The sequence below is a fragment of the Salvelinus alpinus genome, chromosome 19 (genome assembly GCF_045679555.1).
Source record: "Salvelinus alpinus chromosome 19, SLU_Salpinus.1, whole genome shotgun sequence".
NCBI classification, from domain to species: domain Eukaryota; kingdom Metazoa; phylum Chordata; class Actinopteri; order Salmoniformes; family Salmonidae; genus Salvelinus; species Salvelinus alpinus.
Window position 1 is genome coordinate 11,442,172 of NC_092104.1, and position 12,702 is coordinate 11,454,873.

The 12,702-nt window shown below is 43.0% G+C and overlaps 1 protein-coding gene across 3 annotated transcripts in view; it reads left to right on the top strand.

Moving 5' to 3' along the window:
* The window catches only part of LOC139545006 (nitric oxide synthase 1-like), an 85,389-nt gene extending 74,294 nt beyond the window's left edge, over positions 1–11,095 (top strand). For 2 of the 3 annotated variants that reach the window (XM_071352312.1, XM_071352313.1), the window contains exons 24-29: positions 266–353; positions 977–1,098; positions 1,340–1,488; positions 2,014–2,208; positions 4,129–4,247; positions 6,151–11,095. In XM_071352312.1, the coding sequence (XP_071208413.1) occupies positions 266–353; positions 977–1,098; positions 1,340–1,488; positions 2,014–2,208; positions 4,129–4,247; positions 6,151–6,166 (689 nt within the window). In that variant the 3' untranslated portion in view covers positions 6,167–11,095. Of the gene's footprint in view, positions 1–265; positions 354–976; positions 1,099–1,339; positions 1,489–2,013; positions 2,209–4,128; positions 4,252–6,150 lie in introns of those variants that run through there. The other variant, XM_071352314.1, reaches the window with a different exon arrangement.
* Positions 11,096–12,702: the final 1,607 nt, after the last annotated feature.

Genomic DNA, 12,702 nt, shown 5'->3' on the forward strand with positions numbered 1-12,702 from the left:
GTGTTTACAAGTGTAAAGTTAGCCCTAGACACTGATCTGAGGTTATTTCCCCTACATATGGTAAAGGTTATGATTTCTCAGAGATGTGCGCAATATGATGTGATGTGTGTGAAGCTGAGCATGATGGTTAAATTACAGTCATTTCTCTAATCTGGAGACAAATGCCCTTAGCCCTAGGAACTGCATTATGTGTCCTCTTCAGTGTTAGTTTGGAGAGGAGGCGGTACGCCGGTGAAGTGGATGATGGGTAATTGTCTCATTTCAGATGGAGAGGGCCCGATCCACCATGGAGTATGTTCATCATGGCTCAACAGAATAGAGGCAGAAGAAATGGTCCCCTGTTTTGTCAGAGGGTATAACATTCTACTTCTTTTTGTGTTTGTGTGTTATTGTTGCATGATTGCTTTACTCTTATGGAATGAATGCATGTCATTTTCTATGATTGTAAGTGGTGGTTTGGACTATAACAAACGTCAACATTGATTGTTATATGGTGTGTATTCATATGTGCTGACTCAGCTCTGTCAGTGCAGGTCACAACACTGCACATGATTATACCATATGATTCATATCCAACATTGACTCATATATGGTGTCCTCTACAATCATTGACTAAATTGACTATCATTGGTTGTTTCTTCTGTTACATTTGAATTTCTGATAACTAGAATCCAAGCATTTTTCTTTATCAGAAATGATAATTGAAGGCATAACGTAAAACATTTCAAATAATAAATGTACCAAATTATTGTAGAATGAAACATAAAGGCTACAAATCAATACATTTTAAGATAAAGAAAAATGCTTTGATTCTAGTTATTAGAAATGAAAATGTCTTGATTCATAGCCTTTATGGTGCATTCTACAATCATTTGGTACATTTATTTAAAAGTTTTATGTTATGCCTTCAATTGTAATTTCTGATGGAAAACATGCTTTGAATCTAGTGCTCTTAATTAAAAATGTCTGATTCTAGTGCGCCTACGTTTCGATTGCCAAAGGACCACAGAGCTCCGTGTATCCTAGTCGGTCCAGGCACTGGGATCGCCCCCTTCAGAAGCTTCTGGGAACAGAAACTTTTTGACTACGAACACAAAGGTTTGTGTACAAAAAAGGAAAAAGCATTTTCACACTTGATCTTAATTCTTGCATGCGGGAATTATTCGATAATGACTTTTAATAAAAATGTCAAATAAACCACACATTGTGCAGCCAATATCACTTGTGCTTATTCAACCTCACAGACAGAACTTCATAAATATACACTGTAGTCTTTAGATGACTCTAGAACATGTATAGTTCTGTGAAAGGTGAAGTAATGTGGTGTTTGCTTCCGTAGGGATCAAATCCTGCCCTATGATCCTGGTATTTGGATGTCGTCAGTCCCAGATAGACCACATCTACAAGGAGGAGACAATCCAGGCTAAGAACAAGGACGTGTTCAAAGAGCTGTACACAGCCTACTCCAGAGAGCCTGGCAGACCTAAGGTACTGTTAACCTTAAACACTTGGTTTAGTCCATTTTGAGTTTAAACATGACACTGTGTCTTTGGCAGTAAAGACACAGCAACATAGACAGAGGCCATGTGGGAGATAAAACGTATGGATATCTCTATCCCTTATCCCTGTGTTTGTCTTTTCCCTTGACGCCACATGAGGCTGCTGAGGGGCTCATAATGATGTCTGGGAACGGAGTAGATGGAATGGAATAAAACACCTGGAAACCATGTGGTTGATGTATTTGATATCATTCCACTAATTCCGCTCCAGTCATTACCACGAGCCTGTTCTCCCCAATTAAGGTGCCATCTACCTCCTGTGCTTGACTCCCACTGTTACTTTCTTCCGGTTGGAAAATACTGTCCTCACACAGGCCACCATGTACGTAGGATTCTAAACAAACCCGATGCTCCATCGCTACAATCTGTTTGTTGCCTTCCACTCTCTTTGACCCTGTAGCTCTCTCCATCTGATTGATTAAATCCCTCTTTCTCCTGTCGCTCTCTGACACAGACATATGTGCAGGATGTGCTTTGTGAGCAGCTATCGGAGACTGTGTACCAGTGCCTGAAGGAAGAGGGAGGACACATCTACGTGTGTGGGGACGTGGGTATGGCCGGGGACGTCCTCAAGACCGTCCAGCAGATTATCAAACTGCAGGGAAACATGACGCTGGAGGACGCAGGGTTCTACATCAGCAAACTCAGAGTAAGGACAACGGGCTTCGCTATCCTGAACACTAAACTAACTAACCTAGCTGACTGACTGAACGACTGACTGAACGACTGAAACATAAAGTACAGAGTAAATGTAAGTCATGTGATTTGGACATTGGCAGATGACACCTTTTTATGGACGGTTTTCAGAATATGACAGACACATTCAGACACGTTCAGGATTTGTTTGGTGGGATTTAAATAAGGTTGTTACATTACCGACTCAAAGAAAGAGAAACCAAAAACGCACGTTTCAGAGATTTGAATAAGCAAATGGGTAAAGACCACCAGACAACCAACTGTACAGACTATCAATACTGTACATGAAAGACTGGAATCAAAGATCCACATGAGCAGAATGGCTGGATCACTATTGACTAAACAGAATCAAACTCATTTTTAAATGATAATGATCAACTAAGAAACGGTTTTATCCAAGCCCTGGCTATTGAAAACATGTTTCAAGACGATGCTGGACCGTACTGTACATTGCACTGCACTGTATCCGTCTTTCCCCTCTGTCCCCACCGATCACAATGTATCCGTCTTTCCTCTCTGTCCCCACCGATCACAATGTATCCGTCTTTCCTCTCTGTCCCCACCGATCACAATGTATCCGTCTTTCCTCTCTGTCCCCACCGATCCCACTGTATCCGTCTTTCCCCTCTGTCCCCACCGATCCCACTGTATCTGTCCTTCCCCTCTGTCCCCACCGATCCCACTGTATCTGTCCTTCCCCTCTGTCCCCACCGATCCCACTGTATCCGTCTTTCCCCTCTGTCCCCACCGATCCCACTGTATCTGTCCTTCCCCTCTGTCCCCACCGATCACAATGTATCCGTCTTTCCTCTCTGTCCCCACCGATCCCACTGTATCTGTCCTTCCCCTCTGTCCCCACCGATCCCACTGCATCTGTCCTTCCCCTCTGTCCCCACCGATCACAATGTATCTGTCTTTCCTCTCTGTCCCCACCGATCCCACTGTATCTGTCCTTCCCCTCTGTCCCCACCGATCCCACTGTATCTGTCCTTCCCCTCTGTCCCCACCGATCACAATGTATCCGTCTTTCCTCTCTGTCCCCACCGATCCCACTGTATCTGTCCTTCCCCTCTGTCCCCACCGATCCCACTGTATCTGTCCTTCCCCTCTGTCCCCACCGATCACAATGTATCCGTCTTTCCTCTCTGTCCCCACCGATCCCACTGTATCTGTCCTTCCCCTCTGTCCCCACCGATCACAATGTATCCGTCTTTCCTCTGTCCCCACTGTATCCGTCTTTCCTCTCTGTCCCCACCGATCCCACTGTATCTGTCCTTCCCCTCTGTCCCCACCGATCCCACTGTATCTGTCCTTCCCCTCTGTCCCCACCGATCCCACTGTATCTGTCCTTCCCCTCTGTCCCCACCGATCCCACTGTATCTGTCCTTCCCCTCTGTCCCCACCGATCACAATGTATCCGTCTTTCCTCTCTGTCCCCACCGATCACACTGTATCTGTCCTTCCCCTCTGTCCCCACCGATCACAATGTATCTGTCCTTCCCCTCTGTCCCCACCGATCACACTGTATCCGTCTTTCCTCTCTGTCCCCACCGATCACAATGTATCCGTCTTTCCTCTGTCCCCACCGATCCCACTGTATCTGTCCTTCCCCTCTGTCCCCACCGATCACAATGTATCCGTCTTTCCTCTCTGTCCCCACCGATCCCACTGTATCTGTCCTTCCCCTCTGTCCCCACCGATCACAATGTATCCGTCTTTCCTCTGTCCCCACTGTATCCGTCTTTCCTCTCTGTCCCCACCGATCCCACTGTATCTATTTGATCTTCCTGTACTCATCTAACCTCACTTCATCTATGGCGTAATCCTGTGGCCATTTTATTACACACACACACCTTATCTTCTCTCCTCGCAGGACGAAAACCGCTATCACGAGGACATCTTCGGTGTCACGCTGCGTACGTACGAGGTCACCAACCGGCTGCGTTCGGAATCCATCGCCTACATTGAGGAAAGCAAAAAGGACTCTGACGAGTGAGTCTTTAGTTTACCCCCGCAGCTTTCACTGTGTTCCCCTTTTGTTCGTTCACAGCCACACACTGTCCCTGGGACATCTCTGCTGTTTTTACATACTGTGCCATACTGGTGGGAGGGACCTGCAGGCTGTAGATACACTGGAGATGCAGTCTCTGGTCTGGTTTATGACTGTTTTCAAAATGCAGAATGGGTAACCATAGAAACCAGTTGAAAAGGGATCCAACTCAACCAACCGGATCACAGTGTTAACAAGTGGCTCTGTTGTGTTTTCCATTCACTCCGTATATTTATAATTCCATTCCATTGTTTCGTAAAGGGGCAATCTTCCAATGGTACATCCATTTTTTGCACTATTAAATGAATGAAATACACCCATTGATTCTTGCAGAATATAACTTCAAAATGACTCATGAGCTTAGTTCAACTTTCGTACCCCATCAGAACCAAAAATACAAGCTTGTTTTACTCCATTGTTTGTAAACAATGTAATTGTAAGCAAACACTGTATAGCCTCAAAACATGGTTAAAACAATTTTTATATCATGGATGGTCATAGCTCTGTCTATGAATTTAAAAGTGGTTACATTTCTCTAGCCCCATCCCTCAGCTTTTGACCGAAACAGTGGAGGGTGGCATTTTGTTGTTGTCTGAACTGCGGATTGCGCCTTTAAAGATAATAGCCTCCTTTTTATACATTTGTCATATGAATTAAGAAATAAGTCTGGTTTGCACAATGCCTCATTAAAAAGCGGCATAATAATGTATGTGATCAAAGGCCTTGTTACAGAGTGAGCTGGATGAGTAACGCCTCTGTCTGTCTCTCTCTTCCTTCTCCTCCTCTCTGTCTGTCTCTCTCTTCCTTCTCCTCCCCTCTGTCTGTCTCTCTCTTCCTTCTCCTCCCCTCTGTCTGTCTCTCTCTTCCTTCTCCTCCTCTCTGTCTCTCTCTCTTCCTTCTCCTCCTCTCTGTCTGTCTCTCTCTTCCTTCTCCTTCTCTCTGTCTGTCTCTCTCTTCCTTCTCCTCCCCTCTGTCTGTCTCTCTCTTCCTTCTCCTCCTCTCTGTCTGTCTCTCTCTTCCTTCTCCTCCTCTCTGTCTGTCTCTCTCTTCCTTCTCCTCCTCTCTGTCTGTCTCTCTCTTCCTTCTCCTTCTCTCTGTCTGTCTCTCTCTTCCTTCTCCTCCCCTCTGTCTGTCTCTCTCTTCCTTCTCCTCCTCTCTGTCTGTCTCTCTCTTCCTTCTCCTCCTCTCTGTCTGTCTCTCTCTTCCTTCTCCTCCTCTCTGTCTGTCTCTCTCTTCCTTCTCCTTCTCTCTGTCTGTCTCTCTCTTCCTTCTCCTTCTCTCTGTCTGTCTCTCTCTTCCTTCTCCTCCTCTCTGTCTGTCTCTCTCTTCCTTCTCCTTCTCTCTGTCTGTCTCTCTCTTCCTTCTCCTCCTCTCTGTCTGTCTCTCTCTTCCTTCTCCTCCTCTCTGTCTGTCTCTCTCTTCCTTCTCCTCCTCTCTGTCTGTCTCTCTCTTCCTTCTCCTCCTCTCTGTCTGTCTCTCTCTTCCTTCTCCTTCTCTCTGTCTGTCTCTCTCTTCCTTCTCCTTCTCTCTGTCTGTCTCTCTCTTCCTTCTCCTCCTCTCTGTCTGTCTCTCTCTTCCTTCTCCTTCTCTCTGTCTGTCTCTCTCTTCCTTCTCCTTCTCTCTGTCTGTCTCTCTCTTCCTTCTCCTCCTCTCTGTCTGTCTCTCTCTTCCTTCTCCTCCCCTCTGTCTGTCTCTCTCTTCCTTCTCCTCCCCTCTGTCTGTCTCTCTCTTCCTTCTCCTTCTCTCTGTCTGTCTCTCTCTTCCTTCTCCTCCTCTCTGTCTGTCTCTCTCTTCCTTCTCCTTCTCTCTGTCTGTCTCTCTCTTCCTTCTCCTTCTCTCTGTCAGGGTGTTCTGCTCGTAGAACCGTAAGTGGGGTTCTGATGTGGACCAATCGGAAGGGCCGTACGCCGCAGGGGGGCGGGGAAACGAGTGACAGACACTACAGCTGATCGAGAATACTGTGCCAAGTTTTGTACTGTAAAAAATGTTTGTTCTTTTTATATACCAGTTCAGCTTCATCATGGTCAGGCTCTGCACTTAGTCTGTAGCAAGGTTTGAAACATTTTGTTTTTTTAGAATTTTGAGATGCGTTTTCTTGTTTATTTTCCGAAATTGATTACTTTCTGATTTCATTATGCATCATAATGTGTACCTAGTATTATACCAGCCTCTTTGTTGATGCATGAGCAAGATGAGAATATTGGTACATAAATATACTGTTAGCTATTTAATGTTAGAATCAAACCCCTTTGCTAAAGTTTTATATTTGCAGGACTACTTATGGTAAACAAGGTCACAATGCTTTGATTGGAGATTCAGTCTAAGGTCCATTCCCAACCAACTGAATCTAATGCATTTCAACATATACTGTACAAGGCTGAAATGTTGTCAGTCTGAGCTGGTCTACCCTGTTTTGGTGTGAATTCTTTTTTTTGAAAGGGAGAGAAAAAAAATACATAAATGGGTGCAGTGAAGAACTATGAACCAGATTTGCTTGACAGTCCATCAAAATGCATTTGTTTCTCTGTCTCTCCGCCTGGCTGTCAGAGTAGCAGCGTTTTCTCCCTATTTTGTGGTCTGATTTCCAACAGGAACTGCATTAAAATGTGGACGAAAGCTGTTGCAATGTTTGAAATGTCATGCCGTGGGAGAGCCTATACATGTGTATCTTCTGTATACATTCATAGCCAATATTTAACAATTACACACAAAAACCAATGCTTATAATCTAGAAGGCTCTGCATCTTCTAAATGGTATACAATATTATCAAGGGGGAAAAAAACTATGGCACATATCTCTGGCTGACTTCCTATTTATTCGCTAAGACCAAATGCTGAGGTATTGGGGTGCTGTCTGATAGCTTTGAAATAACTTCATATATGGTACATATTTCCAATGGTAACTGAGTGAGGAAAGGAGTCATGATTTTAAGTGAATCAAGAGGTTGGGTTGCTTTACTTTGTTTGCTGTCCTTGACCAACCATTACCAGAGACGGAAAAGGAAGCGAGACATCTAACTCGCTCCTTTTTTCTGGTTCATATACAGTCAATGAACTAAGCAGACCAGACCCAGCTGCTAATTCATTGGTGCCTATGGGAGAGCCACCACTTAATCAGACCGTAACTGTGAAAGAAAAATGATATGATAAACGGCCTAAGTGGGACATCTTCATTTAACCATGTAACCAGAGTTATATATGGCGACATGTACAGTAACTATCAATGTAGAGGAACCCCTGTTTGAGCATAGTGTCTTTCTCATCCCCATGTCATCAGATCTGGAATAAATAGCGGGAATCTTAAATGGGAGAAATCTTGAATAGCAGATCTTGAATAGCTAGGTTTGAGCGATTAACCGACATTTCCAATTTCGGGGGGTTATTAAACAACTAATTGACCGACGTCTGTTTAATTACTTGAATTCCATTTAGTTTTGTTTGTTTTGTGAAACCACCGTGCCGTTTCTCTAAAGAGACAATTCAAAACCTTCACGAGAGAAATCTGAGAAATCAAGTCAAGAACTACACTGAACAAAAATATAAACACAACATGTAAAGTGTTGATCCCATGAGCTGAAATTAAAGATCCCAGAAATGTTCCATACTCACAAAACGCTTATTTCTCTCAAATGTTGTGCACAAATTTGTTTACATCCCTGTTGGTGAGCGTTTCTCCTTTGCCAAGATAATAATTATCTCTCTCTCTCTCTCTCTCTATCTCTCTCTCTCTCTCTCTTTCTCTCTCTCTCTCTGCATTTTCAAGAAATAAATAATTAGATCATTACTTTTGGTTGTTGTCATGGCAATCCAACTAAGTAGAGTTCACTTCATTGTAAAAGAAGGTTGAGGATGATATCTTAATAAAAATTAAATGTATGATATTCATCCTTTGTCAAAGCACTGTGTTTACCTTAATTTTCCCACTTTAGGCAAAAGGTAATTAAACAGCCTTTTCAATGAGCATTATGTGAAGGCCATTTAGCAGGGCTGATCTGAGTAATCCTGTTTACATTCTAAACATGTCATTGACATTTGTTTGTGATAAAGAATATATTTCCAATGGTCACCAACTCTGCAGTTACTTGTGTTTTTTCTTTCTTTCTTCCTTTATTTCTTAGCTTCTTATGCTTGCCTGCTCTCTTTCTTTAGTATTTCCTTTGTTTGCAAACTAAAATGGCCGCAAGCATGATTGAAACGTAATGGATTTCTTTTATCTGAGTCTCTCTGCTACTTACTGGCGCATATAGATTAAGCTTTTAACGGATAACTTTCTGTTTATATTTGGGGAGAATTAGGCAACTCTGTTCATTGTTCCTATTGCTGAATGTCTTTGTTCCTCCCAAGAACTACAAGTACTTTTGCTTTTTGTTTTTAAGCGTATTTGAGATTATTTGTAAAATGAAAGCGCTATATAAAATAAATATTATAAAATAATGAATTAATATATGATTATTATTTGTTTACTTGAGGGCCGCTAAAACTCTGTGATGTAAAATGTGCAACAACAAAACAATATACAGTACCAGTCAAAAGTTAGGACACACCTACTCCTTCCAGGGTTTTTGTATTTTTACTATTTTCTACATTGAAGAATAGTAGTGAAGACATCAAAGCCATATATTCCATATGTTCCATAACACATATGGAATATGTACAGTATATATATTAATTTAACCTTTTTTTTAACTAGGCAAGTCAGACAAATTATTATTTACAATGTCAGCCTACCCCAGCCAAACCCAGATGATGCTGGGCCAATTGTGCGCCACCCTATGGGACTCCCAATCACGGCTGGTTGTGATACAGCCTGGATTCGAACCAGGGACTGTAGTGACACCTCTTGCACTGAGATGCAATGCTTGAGACTGCTTCGCCACTCGGGAGCCCTTATTACGTAGTAACCAAAAAAGTGTTAACAAATCAAAATGTATTTTATATTTGAGATTCTTCAAAGTAGCCACCCTTTGCCTTGATTACATCTTTGAAAACTCTTGGCGTTCTCTCAACCAGCTTCATGAGGTAGTCACCTGGAATGCATTTCAATTAACAGGTGTGCCTTGTTAAAAGTTAATTTGTGGAATTTCTTTCCTTTTTAATGCATTTGAGCCCATCAGTTGTTTTATGACAAGGTAGGGGTGGTATACAGAAGATAGCCCTATTTGGTAAAAGACCAAGTCCATATTATGGCAAGAACAGCTCAAATAAGCAAAGAGAAACGAGTCCATCATTACTTTAAGACATGAAGGTCAGTCAATGCAGAACATTTCAAGAACTTTGAAAGTTTCTTTGAGTGCAGTCGCAAAAACCATCAAGCGCTATGATGAAACTGGTTCTCATGAGAACCACCACAGGAATGGAAGACCCAGAGTTAACTCTGCTGCAGAGGATACGTTCATTAGAGTTACCAGCCTCAGAAATTGCAACCCAAATAAATGCTTCACAGAGTTCCAGTAACAGACACATCTCAACATCAACTGTTCAGAGGAGACAGTGTGAATCAGGCCTTCATGGTCGAATTGCTGCAAAGAAACCACTTATAAAGGATATCAATAAGAAGAAGAGACTTGCTTGGGCCAAGAAACACGAGCAATGGACATTAGACCGATGGAAATTTGTCCTTTGGTCTAATGAGTCCAAATTTGAGATTTTTGTTTCCAACCGCCGTGTCTTTGTGAGACGCAGAGTAGGTGAACAGATGATCTCCGCATGTGTGGTTCCCACCGTGAAGCATGGAGGAGGAGGTGCGATGGTGTGGGGGTGCTTGCTGGTGACACTGTCAGTGATTTATTTAGAATACAAGGCACACTTCATCAGCATGTCTACCACAGCATTCTGCAGCAATATGCCATCCCATCTGGTTTGGAGAGCGATGGAGCGTAATGGAGTGCTGCATCAGATGACCTGGCCTTCACAATCACCCGACCTCAACCCATTTGAGATGGTTTGGGATGAGTTGGACCACAGAGTGAAGGAAAAGCAGCTAACAAGTGCTAAGCATTGACTGTTGGAAAATAATTCCTCATGAAGCTGGTTGAGAGAATGCCAAGAGTGTGCAAAGCTATCATCAAGTCAAAGGGTGGTTAATTTGAAGAATCTAAAATACAAAATATATTTTGACTTGTTTAACAATCGTTTGGTTACTACGTGATCCCATACGTGTTATTTCATAGTTTTGATGTCTTCACTGTTATTCTAAAATGTAGAAAATAATTTAAAAAATAAAGAAAAACCCTTGAATAAGTCGGTGTGTCCAAACTTTTGACTGGTACTGTATGTGAATACAGTCTATATATAATATATACAAATAAGAAAAATATTAAACTGAACTATTTGAACCAACTTTTTCTAAGAATGTATTTTGTTTATATAAATTGATATTATTTGTCTTTTCTGCTTGGTAAAAAGAAGAACACATAAGAAAACAAGCCAGGTTCATGGTCTCCCTGATATCCTTTATGTAAGAGAAAAACAGCAGCACTATATGAATGCATGATGTTCTGTAGCTACTGCTCTATGTCCTCTTGTAAAAATCTCTGGCTACTTAACAGCACTGTGTCAACGACTACGACTGATGTGACTCAGTCCATCCATCCACAGTGTGACGGGACAGACGGTCAATGTGCTTAAGGGGTTTCTGTGTTTGTATCGCTGCTGCTGCACTCCCAACAACCCAAACAGCCTCTGCTATGACCCTTAGTGTGGAATTTATCAGCCTTGACGGTTTGCATTTTAATGCATACTGCAAGGGCCTTGGCATTTACTTAATAAAACAAAATGTACAGTATGTCAATCCCGTGTTTGTTGTCTTTTCTTGTGTGTTTAAACTGTCATGGGATTTTAAATGAGTGGGACGTGGGTAGTGGAGTTTAAGGTCAATATGGATTGTTGTTGATGAGTGTTGCCTGCACTTTTCAAAGATCAAAAAGCTATAGGAGATATATTGTATACACTTCACATGTCCTGTGTCTTTCCTGTATTGAACTGATTAGAGTTACTGCAAACAAGCCAGCTCTGTGCACTTCCTGCTCTTGTTGTCATTCTCAAAGCCTTCACAACAGGACTCAGAGGTACAATTCAGGCACTGAGATACAATGTGTAGGCGGTGGCACTCAGCTACAGATACAACCCAGCACCATGGAAATCTAACAACAAAGTCATTCAGCCAAACATTAAACCAGCCCCCGTGTCCTCACCCTCCTGTGGATTGGTGGGTGTGAGCCAGAGTGAAAAGCCTACAGCTTCCTAATTAGCATGCCAGTCAATAGTTTTATGAGGTTGACCTTCCTATTGAGCAAGATACACTACATGATTAAAAGTATGTGGACACCTGCTCGTCGAACATCACATTCCAAAATCATGGGCATTAATATGGAGTTCGTCCCCCCTTTGCTGCTATAACAGACTGCACTGTTGGAACATTGCTGAGGGGACTTGCTTACAGTCAGCCACAAGAGCATTAGTGATGTTGGGCGATTAGGCCTGGCTCGCAGTCGGCGTTCCAAATCGTCCCAAAGGTGTTCGATGGGGTTGAGGTCAGGGCTCTGTAAAGTTCTTCCACACCAATCTCGAAAAACGATTTCTGTATGGACCTCGCTTTGTGCATGGGGGCATTGTCATGTTGAAACAGGAAAGGGCCTTCCCCAAACTGTTGCCACAAAGTTGGAAGCACAGAATCGTTCTAGAATATCATTGTATGCTGTGGCGTTAAAATTTCCCTTCACTGCAACTAAGGGGCCCGAACCATGAAAAATAGCCCCAGATCATTATTCCTCCACCAAACTTTACAGTTGGCACTATGCATTTAGGCAGCCATCAAACCCAGATTCGTCTGTTGGTCTGCCAGATGATGAAGCGTGATTCATCACTCCAGAGAACGTGTTTCCACTGCTCCAGAGTCCAATGGCGGCAAGCTTTACAACACTCCAGCTGACGCTTGGCATTGCACATGGTGATCTTAGGCTTGTGTGCAGCTGCTCGGCCATGAAAACCCATCTCATGAAGCTCCTGACGAACAGTTATTGTGCTGACGTTGCTTCCAGAGGCAGTTTGGAACTCGGTAGTGAGTGTTGCAACTGAGGACAGACGGTCCCGTTCTGTGAGCTTGTGTGGCCTACCACTTCGTGGCTGAGCCGTTGTTGCTACTCACAATAACAGCACTTACAGTTGTCCGGGGCAGCTCTTGCAGGGCAGAAATTTGACGAACTGACTTGTTGGAAAGGTGGCATCCTGGGACGGTGCCACATTGAAAGTCACTGAACTCTTCAGTAAGACCATTCTACTGCTAATGTTTGTCTATGGAGAATGCATGGTTGTGTGGTCGATTTTATACACCTTTCAGCAAAGGGAGTGGCTGAAATAGCCGAATCCACTAATTTGAAGCCCACATACTTTTGAATA